Genomic DNA, 15,275 nt, shown 5'->3' with positions numbered 1-15,275 from the left:
AGCGACGAGGACGACGCCGTCGCCCGACCCGACACCGGGCCTTAGGCTTTCATCCGAAGGTCTTGTACCAAGGGTGGGAGGTCGAAGATCTCCACGGCAGCGCCTCCAAGGCAGTAAAAAGTTTGAAGCAAGGTACTTTCAAGCGAATCGAGAGGAAGAAAGGAGTCCAGCAAATCAAGCAGATATGATGGACTCAAAGAAGAGGAGGGTTGATTTAATGAATGTCCATGAGGTGATACAAGTAGCTAACAAAGCAAAGATGGAGACTGACGGCGGTGAAGAAAAAGAAGAAAATCCCAGTTGGAGCATGTTACATTACAAATTCTGCCATGTGTAGATGTTCTGAGTTGTATTGGGAAAATCCTGAGCCTCAACGAGGAAGAAAAGCTTAAAATTTTCCTCCTCCTTTGGTGCTGGCGGCATGAAACGAACAGAGCAAATGTAAGAGATAATATTAGATCTTCTGATGAAATATGTCATACTATTGATTATCTTTTTATGCATATTTTTAAGGTTGAACAAATATGGGGGGAGGCAAAAGCAGTAGCAAAAGGGGTGATGGTCCAGGCCTCCACCAGAAATTTTGAAAATCAACACCGGCAACGCTTTCCTGAAATGAAACAAAAACTCTGGAGGTTTGGGCTTCGCCGTCAGAAATGATTGTGGTATGGCGATGGCTGGTGGTGCAGGTAATCTGGAGCAAGTCTCGGATGCCCTTCATTTCAGAGGCTTTGGGGATATTTTATGCCATGCCATAAGCACAACCAATCAAATGGGCTGTAATCGAGTGATGGTGGGAACTGACTCTGCAATTGAAGAATATGATATGTGGACTCTGCGAGCTATTTTCAAAGACATCAAGTTCCGGTTGCGTGTGGGCTTCAATGCTGTGTCTATTGTGCCATGTCCCCGATCTTGTAATACAGTTGCACGCTGTTTAGCAGCCCATGGTGCTAAACTAAACTCGAAGCTGGCGCATGTGAAACTTGGCTTGGCTGGTTTCCAGATTTTGTAAATGATACTGTTGCTACTGACTTGTCCAGCTCTGGTATACAATGGACTGCAATTGTGTTTCTCTTCAAAAAAAAGAGGAGGATCCTGCTGCCAAACAGCGGCATGGTGAGAAACATTGCTTTGGATTGTCACTCTGCCGCTTGGCGCTGCTGTGAAGAGTGAGTACTCAGGGCCTGGAAGCTCTTCATGAGTTCCATGCCACATATTGTGATTGCTGTGTGTGTTCTTGTGCTCCCTCACAGAAATCCTATTCTTTCTGTTCTGATGCTGATCTTTGGCATGAAAAGATGTACGGAGCAACACCTTGCCTCTTATATTTGCCGATCTATGTAGTGTTTTTTTTGGAGATTATTTTGCTACTAGGCGTTGATATCTTGTTTGCCCAAACAGGGAAATAACAAGATTTTCAGAGGGTGAATGCAGATTATTATTTTTTCACAAGTGGCAGTAAGTATATTTTCCAACATGAACTACAAATGGTGGCTTGTAGAATCAGAAAACAATATGCTACTTACTACTACATTATAATTGGTTCAACACTCACTCTGTAGCCAATCCCTTCGCCTAGTTTCTTACTGTCTAATCTAGGCTGTACAATGCATAATCCTCTTGTACGAGTAGCTCGCCATAACTTGACCATGCACTTTTTTTCTGATTGTTTTTTTTTTGTTTTCTTGTTTCTGTTTTCTCTCTCTCTCTCTCTCTCACTCCAGTCTCTTTTTTTGTTCACGAGTCTCTCTCGTTTTGTTACTTTTTACCCTTTTTTTTTGTGTGTGTGTGCCTGTTCTGTGGTTACAGTATTCTTCGATCTCATGTTTCTTATAAAACAAAAGGGAAACGAAAATGCTCCACGCGGTCTGATTTCTGAGAGATGCATGGAGCAGCACCTACCAACACCCAGCCTCTTATGCCAAGGAACAAGAGCATCCCCATGCATCAGGTTGTCAACCAAGAAATTTGAGAAGGTTTGTTCTCCCTACCAATGTCACAACTTGAACCAGTAAATTCTCGGGAGGGGTAAAACTCTTTTCATCTCTTTATTATTTCCTATATATAGTACTAGGTGTTAGGATTTTACTCCCTCAAAAAAGAAAAAGAAAAAGGTGATGAGATTTTATTTGCCCAAACAAGCAAAAGCCAATCTGTCAGTGCAGGAGGGTTTTACAGACATCAGAAGTAAACTAAAGCAACGTTGTCTAAGAAATAATAAGATGTTCATAGGAGAGAACGCATACTTTCAGAAGTGGCAGCAAACATATATGCAAGCATGCTCCAAATGGTTGCCTGCAGAATCAGAAAACTAGATGCTACTTACTAACTTCTTATAATTAATGGTTCACCTTGTACATGAACTCTTTTATAATTAACTAAAAAATAATGATTCCAGTGGGGTTATACCCCAATGTACACAGGTCAAAGAATTTTACCAATCTTGGGGCACATTACATTCATGTAATCTGAGATTCAAAAGCACTGGTTTTTACAGATTCACAACACGGTATTCCAAAAAAACAAGCCGCATTTCCTTCATAACAGAGAAACAAAAACAAGAGGAATCCAGACTGTGCGCATCTTCTTTACATTTGTGCGCGTGCAACTATTCTACGAAACCATTAAGCTTTTAGGTCAACCCAAAAAACACGCCGCATTTTCCTTCGTAAAAGAGAAACAAAAACCAGAGGAATCAAAAGAAAAAGAAATTGCATCATAGGTCGGCCAAACCATTCTACATCTCCACTGCTACCGCTATCATGAAGAAGCTGTTTCCTGATTCTGAGTATTGCTACCAATTTTAAGGACATTTACCAACTGTTTGATCTGGTCTCCAGTGAGAGTCCCGTGCTCGAGAAGGGCATCGGCTAGCACATTAAGCTCGTTGCGGTGCGCCGTGACAATCTTTTTCGCATTCTTTTCTGCTTTGACCAGTAATTTTTTCACCTCCTCGTGAACCAGGCCTGTCGCATGCCAGCTCAAGCTTTTCATCTGTGTCCCATCATTTTTGTGGTCGTAGCAAACAGGGCCGGCACGCTCGCTCATGCCATACTTGGTAACCATGTCTGTTGCCAGCCGAGTCGCTTCTCTTATATCAGACAAGGCGTCAGAGCTCACCTCACTCTCTCCAAATATAACCTCCTCGGCCACCTTGCCGCCCATGAGGATGTCCAATTTCGCCAGCATCTTCGTCCTAGAGAATTTATAGGCATCTTCTTCCTCAGGCATCTGGATCACCATGCCAAGAGAGTTTCCCCTCGGGATAATGGTAGCCTTGTAGATAGGGTGAGCGCCATCCGTGTGGATAGCAACAAGGGCCCTCCCTCCCGTGTGGTACGCATTCATGTTCCTGCAGTTATCAGGTATCACCGCCGATTTGCGCTCGCAACCCATCATGATCTTGTCCTTGGAATATTCAATGTGATCCATCGTAACAGCTTCTGACCCATCCTTGGCAGCCTTCAGAGCAGCATCGTTCACCAAGTTTGTCAGTTCTGCACCTGATAATCCCGGTGTCCCATTCGCAATGGTCATCAGGTCCACACCCTTGGCTTTAACCTGAAAAAAAAAGAATGGTAGCAAAAGGTCAAAAGTCTTGTGTTAAAGTCTGCGAAGACGCCTTATCCTTCTGGACAGAGTATGTACCCTTGACACACAAGCCTCTAGGATCTGCCGCCGGCCCTCGACATCTGGATTAGGAACCTGAATATGACAGTCAAAACGCCCGGGTCTAATAACGGCTTTATCTAGCGACTGCGGGAAGTTGGTCGCTGCGAGAACAATGATGCCGTCATTATGCTTGAAGCCATCCATCTCAACGAGCAGCTGGTTCAGAGTCTCCCTAGCCCCATTTCTGTCACCTAGTTGCCTTTGCCCAGCAATCGTGTCGATCTCATCGATGAATATTATGCAAGGGGATTGCTTCTTTGCTTCACTGAAGAGCTCCCTCACTCTTTTAGGACCAACACCCACATACATCTCCTCGAAGTCACTGCCGCAGCGCACAAAGAATGGGACGCCGGCTTCCTCGGCCACAGCTCTTGCCAGCATGGTCTTCCCTGTGCCTGGTGGGCCAGCAAGCAGAACACCCTTTGGAAGCTTTGCACCAAGGCTCGTGAAACGCTACAAATTAAGCATGCTAGGTTAACAACACAATCAACATCTATCTAGAAACAAAAAGGAGAATTGAATTGCACCAGGCTGCATGTAAGTTTAATAATTGGTGATGGTGACTCTCTCACCTCGGGATCTCTTAGGTAGTGAACTATGTCCTCGAGCTCAGCTTTTGCTTCGTCAACTCCCTTGATATCACGGAATCTCGTGGTTGATTTCATGGACACACTACCTTTTTTGGCGTCAACATAACTGGATTTCCTGCGTGAATCTGTGGTCCCTTTGTTCAAATCATTGAATTTACCACCTTTTCCACTGACACCACTGGTCTTCGTGCTTGAATTTGCGGCCGCCTTCTTCAAATCATCCACGGCTTTGATCGTATCATCCAACAGTTTGTTCACTTCATCCAGGTTACGGCTTTTTCCGGTGCCCTCCTTGTTCAAATCATCCGACACTTTGATAAAAGATTTGCGATATTCTTCATCCGTGCCTAGCTTATCCGATCTGTTAAGCATACCATAGATCACAAGGCCATAAAATGCAATGATCCCCATAAGAAGCCAAAAATAGGTGTCAAATGGTTTGCATGGGTGGACCAGTTCTGACTTAGAAGTTCCTCTTGAAGAAAACAACTTGTTAAAAAAATTGAGCGTCCTGTCGGCCTGTTCTGACTTAGCAGTTTCTCCTGCAGGCAACAAGTTGTAAAATAAATTGTGTGTTTATTTTTTTGTGTGGGAGAGGAATAACATACAGTTAGTGAAAGAAACCCGCGAAAAGAAACAGCGGCTACCTCGAGTTTTCAACTCAGCACTGATGAGGGCTTTGATGTACTTGGAGAGAGCTGAGTGCGAGGGATTCTGTGATTCAAACTCTTGTATAGCTTTCTCGTCATTAAGGTCTCTAATATGAGAATCAGTTGCAGAGCACGCCCATGCCCTCTGTTCAGAATAATTTGTTCCGTATCTCCTTTGTAGGTTTGTGGGCACGCCACCTGCATTATTAAGCATCAGAGTTGGAAAAAAAACTTAATCAGTTCCTCCATACAGATGACTCAACCAACAAATTGAAGTCACAGGATATAATGTGACACTATGCCGATATGATTGAAAGCAGGATATATACTGGACAAAATTAAGTGTTTTCTCTATATATCTGTGTGTGTCATCCTTTGGCAAGGGCAAATTTCATCGGGAAGTAGTAGTAGTAGCAGTAGTAGCAGTAGTAACAAGTTGTAAAATAAATTGTGCGTTTATTTGTTTGCGTGGGAGAGGAATAACATAGAGTTAGAGAAAGAAACTCGCGAAAAGAAACCGCGGGCACCTCGAGTTGTCAACTCGGCACTGATTAGGGCTTTGATGTACTTGGCGAGAGCTGAGTGCGAGGGATTCTGCGATTCAAACTCTCGTATAGCTTTCTCGTCATTAAGGTCTCTAATAATAGTATCAGTTGCAGAGCGGGCCCATGCCCTCTGTTCAGCATAATTTGTTCCATATCTCCTTTGTAGGTTTCTGAGCACGCCGCCTGCATCATTAAGCATCACAGTTGAAAAAAAAAACTTAATCAGTTCCTCCATGGAGAAGACTCAACCAACAAATTAAAAGTCGATATGATTGAAAGCAGGATACATACTGGACAAAATTAAGTGTTTTTTCCATATATCTGTGTGTGTCATCCTTTGGCAGGGGCAAATTTCATGGGGAAGTAGTAGTAGCAGCAGCAGCAGCAGCAGCAGTTGTTGGCAGTTGCGAGATAAGTATAGATGGATGAAAGCAAAGCATATATACCTGCGGCAGCGGTTGATTTTGTGGGCTCGCCGTGAATCACGTTTGCCAATCCACGCCTTGCAAGATGTGTCCCAGCCTGTGGCACAAGCAGGCAGAGAAATTAAGATGACCTGAACATATATGATGGTATTCAACAATGAATCCCCTATAAAGTGGCAAGCCCTAGATCCAAAGGGCACGCTCTGAAACACAGAGAGGCAATGTCGCTGGCTAGCATCAGCTAGGAAAGAAATACTACCCTGGATAGGGCGAGACGGCATGCCATGACAGGACAATCTGTTGCTGCCGCTGCCGCCGCCCGGTCGAGATAAAAGAAGGAAGGATCAGCTCGGAATTTGTCAGGGATTTGCTTTTCTTGGCCTCGTATGTAGAGTATAGATTTTGTTGCTAATTCCTACAGTAGATTAATTCCTAGATGAGATAGACTAGTCTATATATATCTTTATCTTTACCTAATAATAAAGAGGCTACCGTTTCCGTCGGAAAACCCATCGAGGTGATTTTACAAAAAAGCCCTTACTGTTTATGACATTAAACTCGTACTATATATTAAATGTTTTTTAAAATACTCATATCTTTTAAACCGTAACTTCAAATTTAACATATTATATATGGAATTTGATTAGAAAAATATGTAGAATTTAAATATGATATTAGTTTATCTGTTAAAGGTTTAATAAAAATACTATCTAGGGTGCAATCTTAATAAATAAGTCATTATTCGTCTTTCTTTCATTCCGGTACTCATCCGGGTTGGGGATGAACACATCAATAAAATCAGGATTAGAGATGAAACTGAAGGTCACTTGACTGATTCTTTGTACGTATTAAATCTACATGCAAGCCGTGTTAAAATAAAAGACCTGTGAATTTTTGAACTGCATTTTTGTAGGATAAGACGATCTTTATTTGTGTCGTAACTACAAATTCTCAGATTATAGACCATTTTTTGTAAATTAAGAACGTGTGGTATTTCTTTCTCCCGTTGCAACGCATGGGCAATAATAATAAAGCGGCTATTGCTTCCGTCGGAAAACCCACCGCGGTATTTTTATAAAAAAAACCTGTAATTTTTGTTATTCAACCCGCGCTCCATCATTTATCTGCAACGTAAAAGGAAAAAACGATTCGCTGCAAAAAATATACTGTACGCATCGCCTCCTCCCGTCGACCCTGGGCCACCCTGGCCTATGCCCAGGCCGCCGCCACACCACTCGCCGCCGCGGCCGACCTCAACCGCCACCGCTGCCGATCTCAACCCACCCGCCTCCGCGGCCGTACCTCTCCCCACTCACTGCCCCCGTTGCGGCGCTCGAGCGCATCGCGTCGACCCTGGTCCACCCTGGCCTGTGCCCAGGCCGCTGCCACACCACTCGCCGCCGCGGCCGACCTCAACCGCCACCGCTGCCGATCTCAACCCACCCGCCTTCGCGGCCGTACCTCTCCCTGCTCACCGCCCCCGTTGCGGCGCTCGAGCGCATCGCGTCGACCCTGGTCCACCCTGGCCTGTGCCCAGGCCGCTGCCACACCACTCGCCGTCGCGGCCGACCTCAACCACCACTATTGTCGATCTCAACCCACCCGCCTCCGCGGCCGTATCTCTGCCCGCTTGCTGCCCCCGTTTCGGCGCTCGAGCACAACTTCTGGATCAAATCAACGCGACAGCTACAGTGACTGGGGATGATGCGTCTGCTCGATGCAGAACGACGGCGGCGCGGCGGAGCGAAATACTTGCAGGTGGAGGCGGGCCTCCATGGCTCACACGGGGAACTCCGAGGTTATGCGCGGCAGCGACGACTCCTTATGGCCAGATAGAGGCGCCTAACCCTTGCTCCCGTCATCGTATCCCCTCCGCCGGCAGGAACTCATTATCTGGTGTGATCCCGTCCCCATGCCTCCAACCGTGTGCCAAACACCGGCAAGAAATTTTGTTTTATGGAGATTTGTTTGCTGATAAATGAATTTATTGAATGTAAGATTGTATTGTTGTAGAGACGAATGGAACACCACCTTCAGTTTGTCATCTGATCCCACATTCTCTATCCCATTAGTGAAATAAGATAACAGTCCATTGATCAATTCACGTAGCCTCTTTGTTTTGCTTTGCTTGTCCCGCTTAATTTTTCATCATGGTGGAATTAACAATGGACGGGTTGATTTCTCAACAAAATAGGATAGGACTGACTACATTAGTTAGTTAGCTTATTATTTTAATAAATCAAAATAATTATAAAAAGATTAAATGTATGTGGTATTTTTTTCTCCGGTTGCAATGCACGGGCCTAGTATTTATTTATTTAACCGCGTCCATGGATGAAACGTGCTTGCTTCTGTCTCTGCTGTCTGCTCTAATCTGGATATGAACCCAAGAAACCCAAGGCAAGGGGAGGGCAAACAAGGAAGGAAGGAACCGGCAGTCTCCCGCCGGCCAACGAACGAACGAACGAACGAATCTGGAGAGAAACATATGCATGCCGTATCTGGAGAGGAAAAGATTCACCTTCGACGAGGCCGCTGCCCCTCCCCGGCCGGATCTGGGCTACGCCGGCGGCCAGCCGGCCGGCGCCCAGAGAGGGCACGGCCGTCACGAGCGGCAACAGAGCTCTGCCGCTCCTCGCCGAGATCATCCACCATCACGCCCTCGAGGGTTGGGATGGGCGGCGAGCTGTCGCCGGGACCCTGACTCAAGATTTTGGCACCTCAACTCGACCTCAAGAGGAATGCTTTCGGATCGGTTTTGCACGGAAGACGGAACCCCGGCGTCAAACTTTAATTCCACAATTTTTTCACGAGTTAAAAAAAGTCTAAGACTTAACTCCATCAAAATTTCTTTTGCTAACTTTTGTTTTGCAAATTTCGTTTCAACCAGTACATTATTTGCACACATGTTAAGCCCAAACTTGATTAAAAAAAAGGTGTACATGTAATTCACAAGCATTACAACCTTTTCGAATTCACGCACACGAAAGGTCCAAATAAAGTAATAATTCAAATAAAACCATGATAGAAGCGCAACGATCAAGTGCTCTGAAGTGCCCACAAATGCTCAACAAGAGCATTTCGGAGCTGAGCATGAACTTTCCGGTTCTAGATAACTTGATGCATGCGAGGAATATTTGTATCTTGTTTGCATTGTGTTCCAGCTTGGCAGGATTCTCATTGATGATGTATCGGAACATCTCTGACATGTCTTTTATCCTCAATGATCATGTTATGCAACGTGATGCAACGTCATAGGACCCATGGCTTTCAATACTATGCAGGACCATGGATAATGCAAAAGCAGTTTTGAAGCACACCGAAAACCCTCTCAATATCCTTTTTTATGGACTCTCTACGTGTTGCAAAGTTGGTTCTCTTGTGCCTTGCGAACGTTGGATTGTCTTCACAAAAGTCGCCCATGGTGAATAGATGCCATCCGTAAGATAGTAGCTCATCGTATACTGGTGGTCATATAACAACATAGTTGCATGGTGGAGCATCTTCAGTAACAAGCCTTTCCGAACAGTGATGATCTCGAAAGCACATTTAGATCATCATGCTAGCTATAGAATCCATGCTTCCAAAGTGCCCGTGCAATTGCTATGGTTATGGTTCCCTCAAAGAACTCCTCTCCTTATATCTCAATCATGCTTGTGTGTATCTCCAAACAACCTGCACGATTCTACCTTCCCCGATGCAGACATAGCCATTAATGGCGTCAGTCGAACACTCATAGGCAAGCACTCAAAAATCGTTGTGACCCACTTTATCAACATGATTACACATATTTATCCTGATGCACTCCTCAGTTTAAACCAAGGATAATGCTCCTCAACAACTTTTGCAATGGTGTTGAAGAGACTTCCATGCATCCGAAGTTGCCATCGAAAATACTTCTCTGGATACAAAGTAATCCTTCATATTCTATCCAGTTGGTATACAAGCAGTTCAAACAGTGATTGTGGTCTAGGTCACCGAAAGTTCTCGTCAATGATCACGACAATAGTCATTTCAAGATCATTTATTCTTCCTCCTTGTCCGACACGAAGTCAGGGACGGCCCTCACGGGGGGGGGGGGGGGGGGGGGGGTATACGTATGTTCTTGTATAATTAGGCCTTAGCTACGACTGTGAGCTAAATTAGTTGCGACGGGCCTATACATACATGCTCTCGTGTGGGCCTGTGCGCGATGACAGATGCGATCGATGATGGACTACAGGTACGACGCATCACGCACGGACCACACCTCCTCAAATTCCATGACCTCCAGTTTAAGGGTAACCGCGCCACCGCAGCAGCCTCCTCCTGTGCAGGCCTCCCTGACACCTCCCTTCTTCCAACTCTGGGGTGGCATCGGTAGCGGCTCAGTTAATCCATGTGCAACGGCATGGACAAGCATCGAGCCAAGCAGTTTCGAAGTAATACTCCATCAAATCAGCCATGCATCTTTTTGATTAATATCCTTCGAGAAATAACTAGGCTTTACTTTTTCTCTGTACATATGCTTAGTCAAATGACTAGCTAGTGCAAGAATTAGGAGTATCTAGCGAATTATCGGAAGGAGATGGTTCTATTTTTAACTTATTAATCTGGCGTGTACTGAAAATCGATGAAAGACAAGGCCACACGAGAATAAGATCACTAGTATCGATGGCTAGACGATGATGTCGGTGAGAATGACACGTCAGAGTTGAAATTAATCAGAGAATGCATGACAAATTAATTATGTGTGGTAAATTTTAAAATTAGCTCCGATTATGCAATGGGAGCAGTAAAGATGAATTTTTGTGTGGCAAATTTTAAAACTAGTTTTGATTATGCAATGGGAGCAGTAAAATATAATATTGGTGTGGCTAATTATGAAAAATATAATGCAAGCAATTTCGGTGTCGAAACTAGATGAAAATAAGATTATATTAATATAACCCTAGTGCTTGGTTGACATGCTAGTTTTGCAGTGCATTGATACAAATGTCAGAAGCAATAAAAGCACTTAAAAATTTTGGAGGCGATGCGGCGCAAGCGGCGAACCAAAGGTCAACCCCACGCAAGGGTTCGCGGCTGGCGGCGGCGGCGGTAGAGGGGTCGTGGGTGTACGGAGGGGTTGCGGGGATGTCACATAGCCGTCCATTGCAGAAATTTCGCAGGCAGCGGCGCAAGGCGGGCGAAGGCAGGCGCGGCCGGAGAATTCAGGGGGACGGTTGCTCGCTCGCGTGCAGTTGTTCGTTGTCCAGCGCTTTGGAGCTGGCACACCATATACCTAGCGCACGATGCAATTTTCCCCAGCACGTTGACGCTTGTTTACCGCGCGCCGGATTATCGTGCATATGCTAAAGCGCTACTTTCGGTCGCGCGCATGCTATATAGCCGTTTTATCCAGCCCGCTCCCAAGAAAAATGTTGAGCCTACTGAAAAAAGAGCTCAACAGGGGAGAAAACATATTTTCGCTTTACCGCTTTAGCTTAACTAGGAAAATTACCCGTGCATTTCAACGAAAGAAAACAATGGGATGTAGATCATGAGATCATATAACTCACTGACACCGGAGGAATGCTTTGTGTGTATCAAACGTCGCAACGTAATTGGGTGACTATAAAGATGCTCTACAGATATCTCCGAAGGTGTTCGTTGAGTTAGTATGGAATCGAGACTCAGATTTGTCACTCCGTGTGACGGAGAGGTATCTCGGGGCCCACTCGGTAATACAACATCACACACAAGCCTTGCAAGCAATGTAACTTAGTGTAAGTTGAGGGATCTTGTATTACGGAACGAGTAAAGAGACTTGCGAGTAAACGAGATTGAAATAGGTATGCGGATACTGACGATCGAATCTTGGGCAAGTAACATACCGAAGGACAAAGGGAATGACATACGGGATTATATGAATCCTTGGCACTGAGGTTCAAACGATAAGATCTTCGTAGAATATGTAGGATCCAATATGGGCATCCAGGTCCCGCTGTTGGATATTGACCGAGGAGTCACTCGGGTCATGTCTACATAGTTCTCGAACCCGCAGGGTCTGCACACTTAAGGTTCGACGTTGTTTTATGCGTATTTGAGTTATATGGTTGGTTACCGAATGTTGTTCGGAGTCCCGGATGAGATCACGAACGTCACGAGGGTTTCCGGAATGGTCCGAAAACGAAGATTGATATATAGGATGACCTCATTTGATTACCGGAAGGTTTTCGGAGTTACCGGGAATGACGAATGGGTTTCGGATGTTCACCGGGGGGGGGGGGGGGGGGGGGTAGCCCACCCCGGGGAAGCCCATAGGCCTTGGGGGTGGCGCACCAGCCCTTGGTGGGCTGGTGGGACAGCCCAAGAAGGCCCTATGCGCCATAGATAGAAAATCAAAGAGAAAAAAAGAGGTGGGAAGGAAGAGAAGGACTCCACCTTCCAATCCTAGTTGGACTAGGATTGGAGGAGGAGGACTCCTCTTCCCCTTGGTGCGCAGCCCCTGGGGCTCCTTGAGCCTCAAGGCAAGCCTCCCCTCCCTCCTCCTATGTATATGGAGCTATTAGGGCTGATTTGAGACAACTTTTTCAAGGCAGCCCGACCACATACCTCCACGGTTTTACCTCTAGATCGCGTTTCTGCGGAGCTCGGGCGGAGCCCTGCTGATATTAGATCACCACCAACCTCCGGAGCGCCGTCACGCTGCCGGATAACTCATATACCTCTCCGTCTCTCTTGCTGGATGAAGAAGGCCGAGATCATCATCGAGTTGTACGTGTGATGAACGCGGAGGTGCCGTCCGTTCGGCACTTGATCGTGGGACGGTTCGCGGGACGGTCCGTGGGACGGTTCACGGGGCGGATCGAGGAAGGTGAGGACGTTCCACTACATCAACCGCGTTCACTAACGCTTCTGCTGTGCGATCTACAAGGGTACGTAGATCGGAAATCCCCTCTCGTAGATGGACATCACCATGATAGGTCTTCGTGCGCGTAGAAAATTTTTGTTTCCCATGCGACGTTCCCCAACAGTGGCATCATGAGCTAGGTTCATGCGTAGATGTAATCTCGAGTAGAACACAAAAGTTTTTGTGGGCAGTGATGTGCGTCACGCTGCCCTCCTTAGTCTTTTCTTGATTCCGCGGTATTGTTGGATCGAAGCGGCTCGGACAGATATTACTCGTACGCTTACGAGAGACTGGTGTCATCGCTACGAGTAACTCCGTTGCTCAAAGATGAATGGCGGGTGTCGGTTTCTCCAACTTTAATTGAATCGGAATTGACCGAGGAGGTCCTTGGATGAGGTTAAATAGCAATTCATATATCTCCGTTGTGGTGTTTGCGTAAGTAAGATGCGATCCTACTAGATACCCATGATCACCACGTAAAACATGCAACAACAATTAGAGGATGTCTCACTTGTTTTTGCAGGGTATGCTTGTGATGTGATATGGCCAACAATGTGATGTGATATATTGGATGTATGAGGTGATCATGTTGTAATAGATAATATCGACTTGCACGTCGATGGCACGGCAACCGGCAGGAGCCATATGGTTGTCTTTAAACTAACGTTTGTTCTTGCAGATGCGTTTACTATATTGCTAGGATGTAGCTTTAGTAGTAATAGCATGAGTAGCACGACAACCCCGATGGCGACACGTTGATGGAGATCATGGTGTGGCGCCGGTGACAAAGAAGATCGTGCCGGTGCTTTGGTGATGGAGATCAAGAAGCACGTGATGATGGCCATATCATGTCACTTATGAATTACATGTGATGTTAATCTTTTTATGCACCTTATTTTGCTTAGAACGACGGTAGCATTATGAGGTGATCTCTCACTAAAATTTCAAGATGAAATTGTGTTCTCCGCGACTATGCACCGTTGCTACAGTTCGTCATTTCGAGACACCACGTGATGATCGGGTGTGATAGACTCAACGTTCACATACAACGGGTGTAAAACAGTTGCACACGCGGAACACTCGGGTTAAGCTTGACGAGCCTAGCATGTGCAGACATGGCCTCGGAACACATGAGACCGAAAGGTCGATCATGAATCATATAGTTGATATGATTAGCATAGGGATGCTTACCACTGAAACTATACTCAACTCAGGTGATGATCGGACTTGAGCTAGTGTAAGTGGGTCATGAACCACTCAAATGACTAGAGAGATGTATTTTTTGAGTGGGAGTTTAGCAAGTAATTTGATTAAGTAAAACTCTAATTATCTTGAACATAGTCTAAGTCCACTTTGAATGTATTTGTGTTGTAGATCATGGCTCACGCGACAGTCACCCTGAATTTTAATACGTTCCTAGAGAAAGCTAAGTTGAAAGATGATGGAAGCAACTTTGTAGACTGGGCTCGTAATCTTAAGTTGATCCTACAAGCTGGGAAGAAGGATTATGTCCTTAATGCTGCGCTAGGAGATGAACCACCCGCTACGGCTGACCAAGATGTTAAGAACGCTTGGTTAACACGTAAGGAGGACTACTCAGTAGTTCAATGTGCAGTCTTGTATGGCTTAGAGCCGGGACTTCAACGTCGCTTTGAGCATCATGGAGCGTATGAGATGTTCCAAATGTCAGAATTCTTCAATCACTGCCGCCAAGCTATAAGGGCATGCCACTGAATTATTCTGTCAGTGAACATGTGCTCAAAATGTCTGGGTACTCAAACCGTCTAGCTGAGTTGGGGATTGAACTCCCGCAAGAGGCTATCACTGACAGAATTCTTCAATCACTGCCGCCAAGCTATAAGGGCTTTGTGTTGAACTACAACATGCAAGGGATGAACAAGTCACCCGGCGAGTTGTTTGCGATGCTGAAAGTCGCAGAGTCTGAACTCCGTAAAGAGCATCAAGTGTTGATGGTGAATAAGACCACTAGTTTCAAGAGAAACGGCAAAGGGAAGAAGGGTAATTCAAAGAAGAGCGGCAAGCCTGTTGCCAATCTGACGAAGAAACCCAAAGCTGGACCTAAGCCTGAAACAGAGTGCTACTATTGCAAGGGTATGGGTCACTGGAAGCGCAGCTGCCCCAAGTATCTGGCTGATAAGAAGGCGGGCAAAGAAAAATGAGGTATATTTGATATACATGTTATTGATGTGTACTTAACCAGCTCTCGTAGTAGTGCCTGGGTATTCGATACCGGTTCTGTTGCTCATATTTGCAACTCGAAACAGGAACTGCGGAATAGGCGAAGGCTGGCGAAAGATGAAGTGACGATGCGCGTGGGAAATGGTTCCAAGGTTGATGCAATCGCCGTCGGCACAGTTTCACTTCAGTTACCATCGGGATTAGTTATGAATTTGAATAAATTGTTATTTAGTGCCTGCGTTGAGCATGAACATTATATTTGGATCTTGTTTGTTGCGAGACGGTTACTCTTTTAAGTCACAGAATAATGGTTGTTC

At 45.5% G+C, this 15,275-nt stretch overlaps 1 protein-coding gene across 1 annotated transcript; it reads right to left on the bottom strand.

Moving 5' to 3' along the window:
• Nucleotides 1-2,493: 2,493 nt before the first annotated feature.
• LOC123397380 (ATP-dependent zinc metalloprotease FTSH 4, mitochondrial-like) lies at nt 2,494-8,533 on the bottom strand. The gene is made up of 6 exons (XM_045091946.1): nt 8,407-8,533; nt 5,443-5,643; nt 4,913-5,113; nt 4,248-4,807; nt 3,652-4,128; nt 2,494-3,564 (listed from the first exon to the last, which is right to left on the bottom strand). Exons 1-6 carry the CDS (start codon nt 8,531-8,533, stop codon nt 2,764-2,766), a joined length of 2,367 nt encoding a protein of 788 aa, XP_044947881.1. The 3' UTR covers nt 2,494-2,763.
• Between the last annotated feature and the right edge of the window lie 6,742 nt (nt 8,534-15,275).

This window comes from Hordeum vulgare, chromosome 5H (genome assembly GCF_904849725.1).
Source record: "Hordeum vulgare subsp. vulgare chromosome 5H, MorexV3_pseudomolecules_assembly, whole genome shotgun sequence".
Classification (NCBI taxonomy): domain Eukaryota; kingdom Viridiplantae; phylum Streptophyta; class Magnoliopsida; order Poales; family Poaceae; genus Hordeum; species Hordeum vulgare.
Note: the sequence above shows the minus strand (reverse complement) of the source record. Positions and strands in the feature narration are given on the sequence as shown.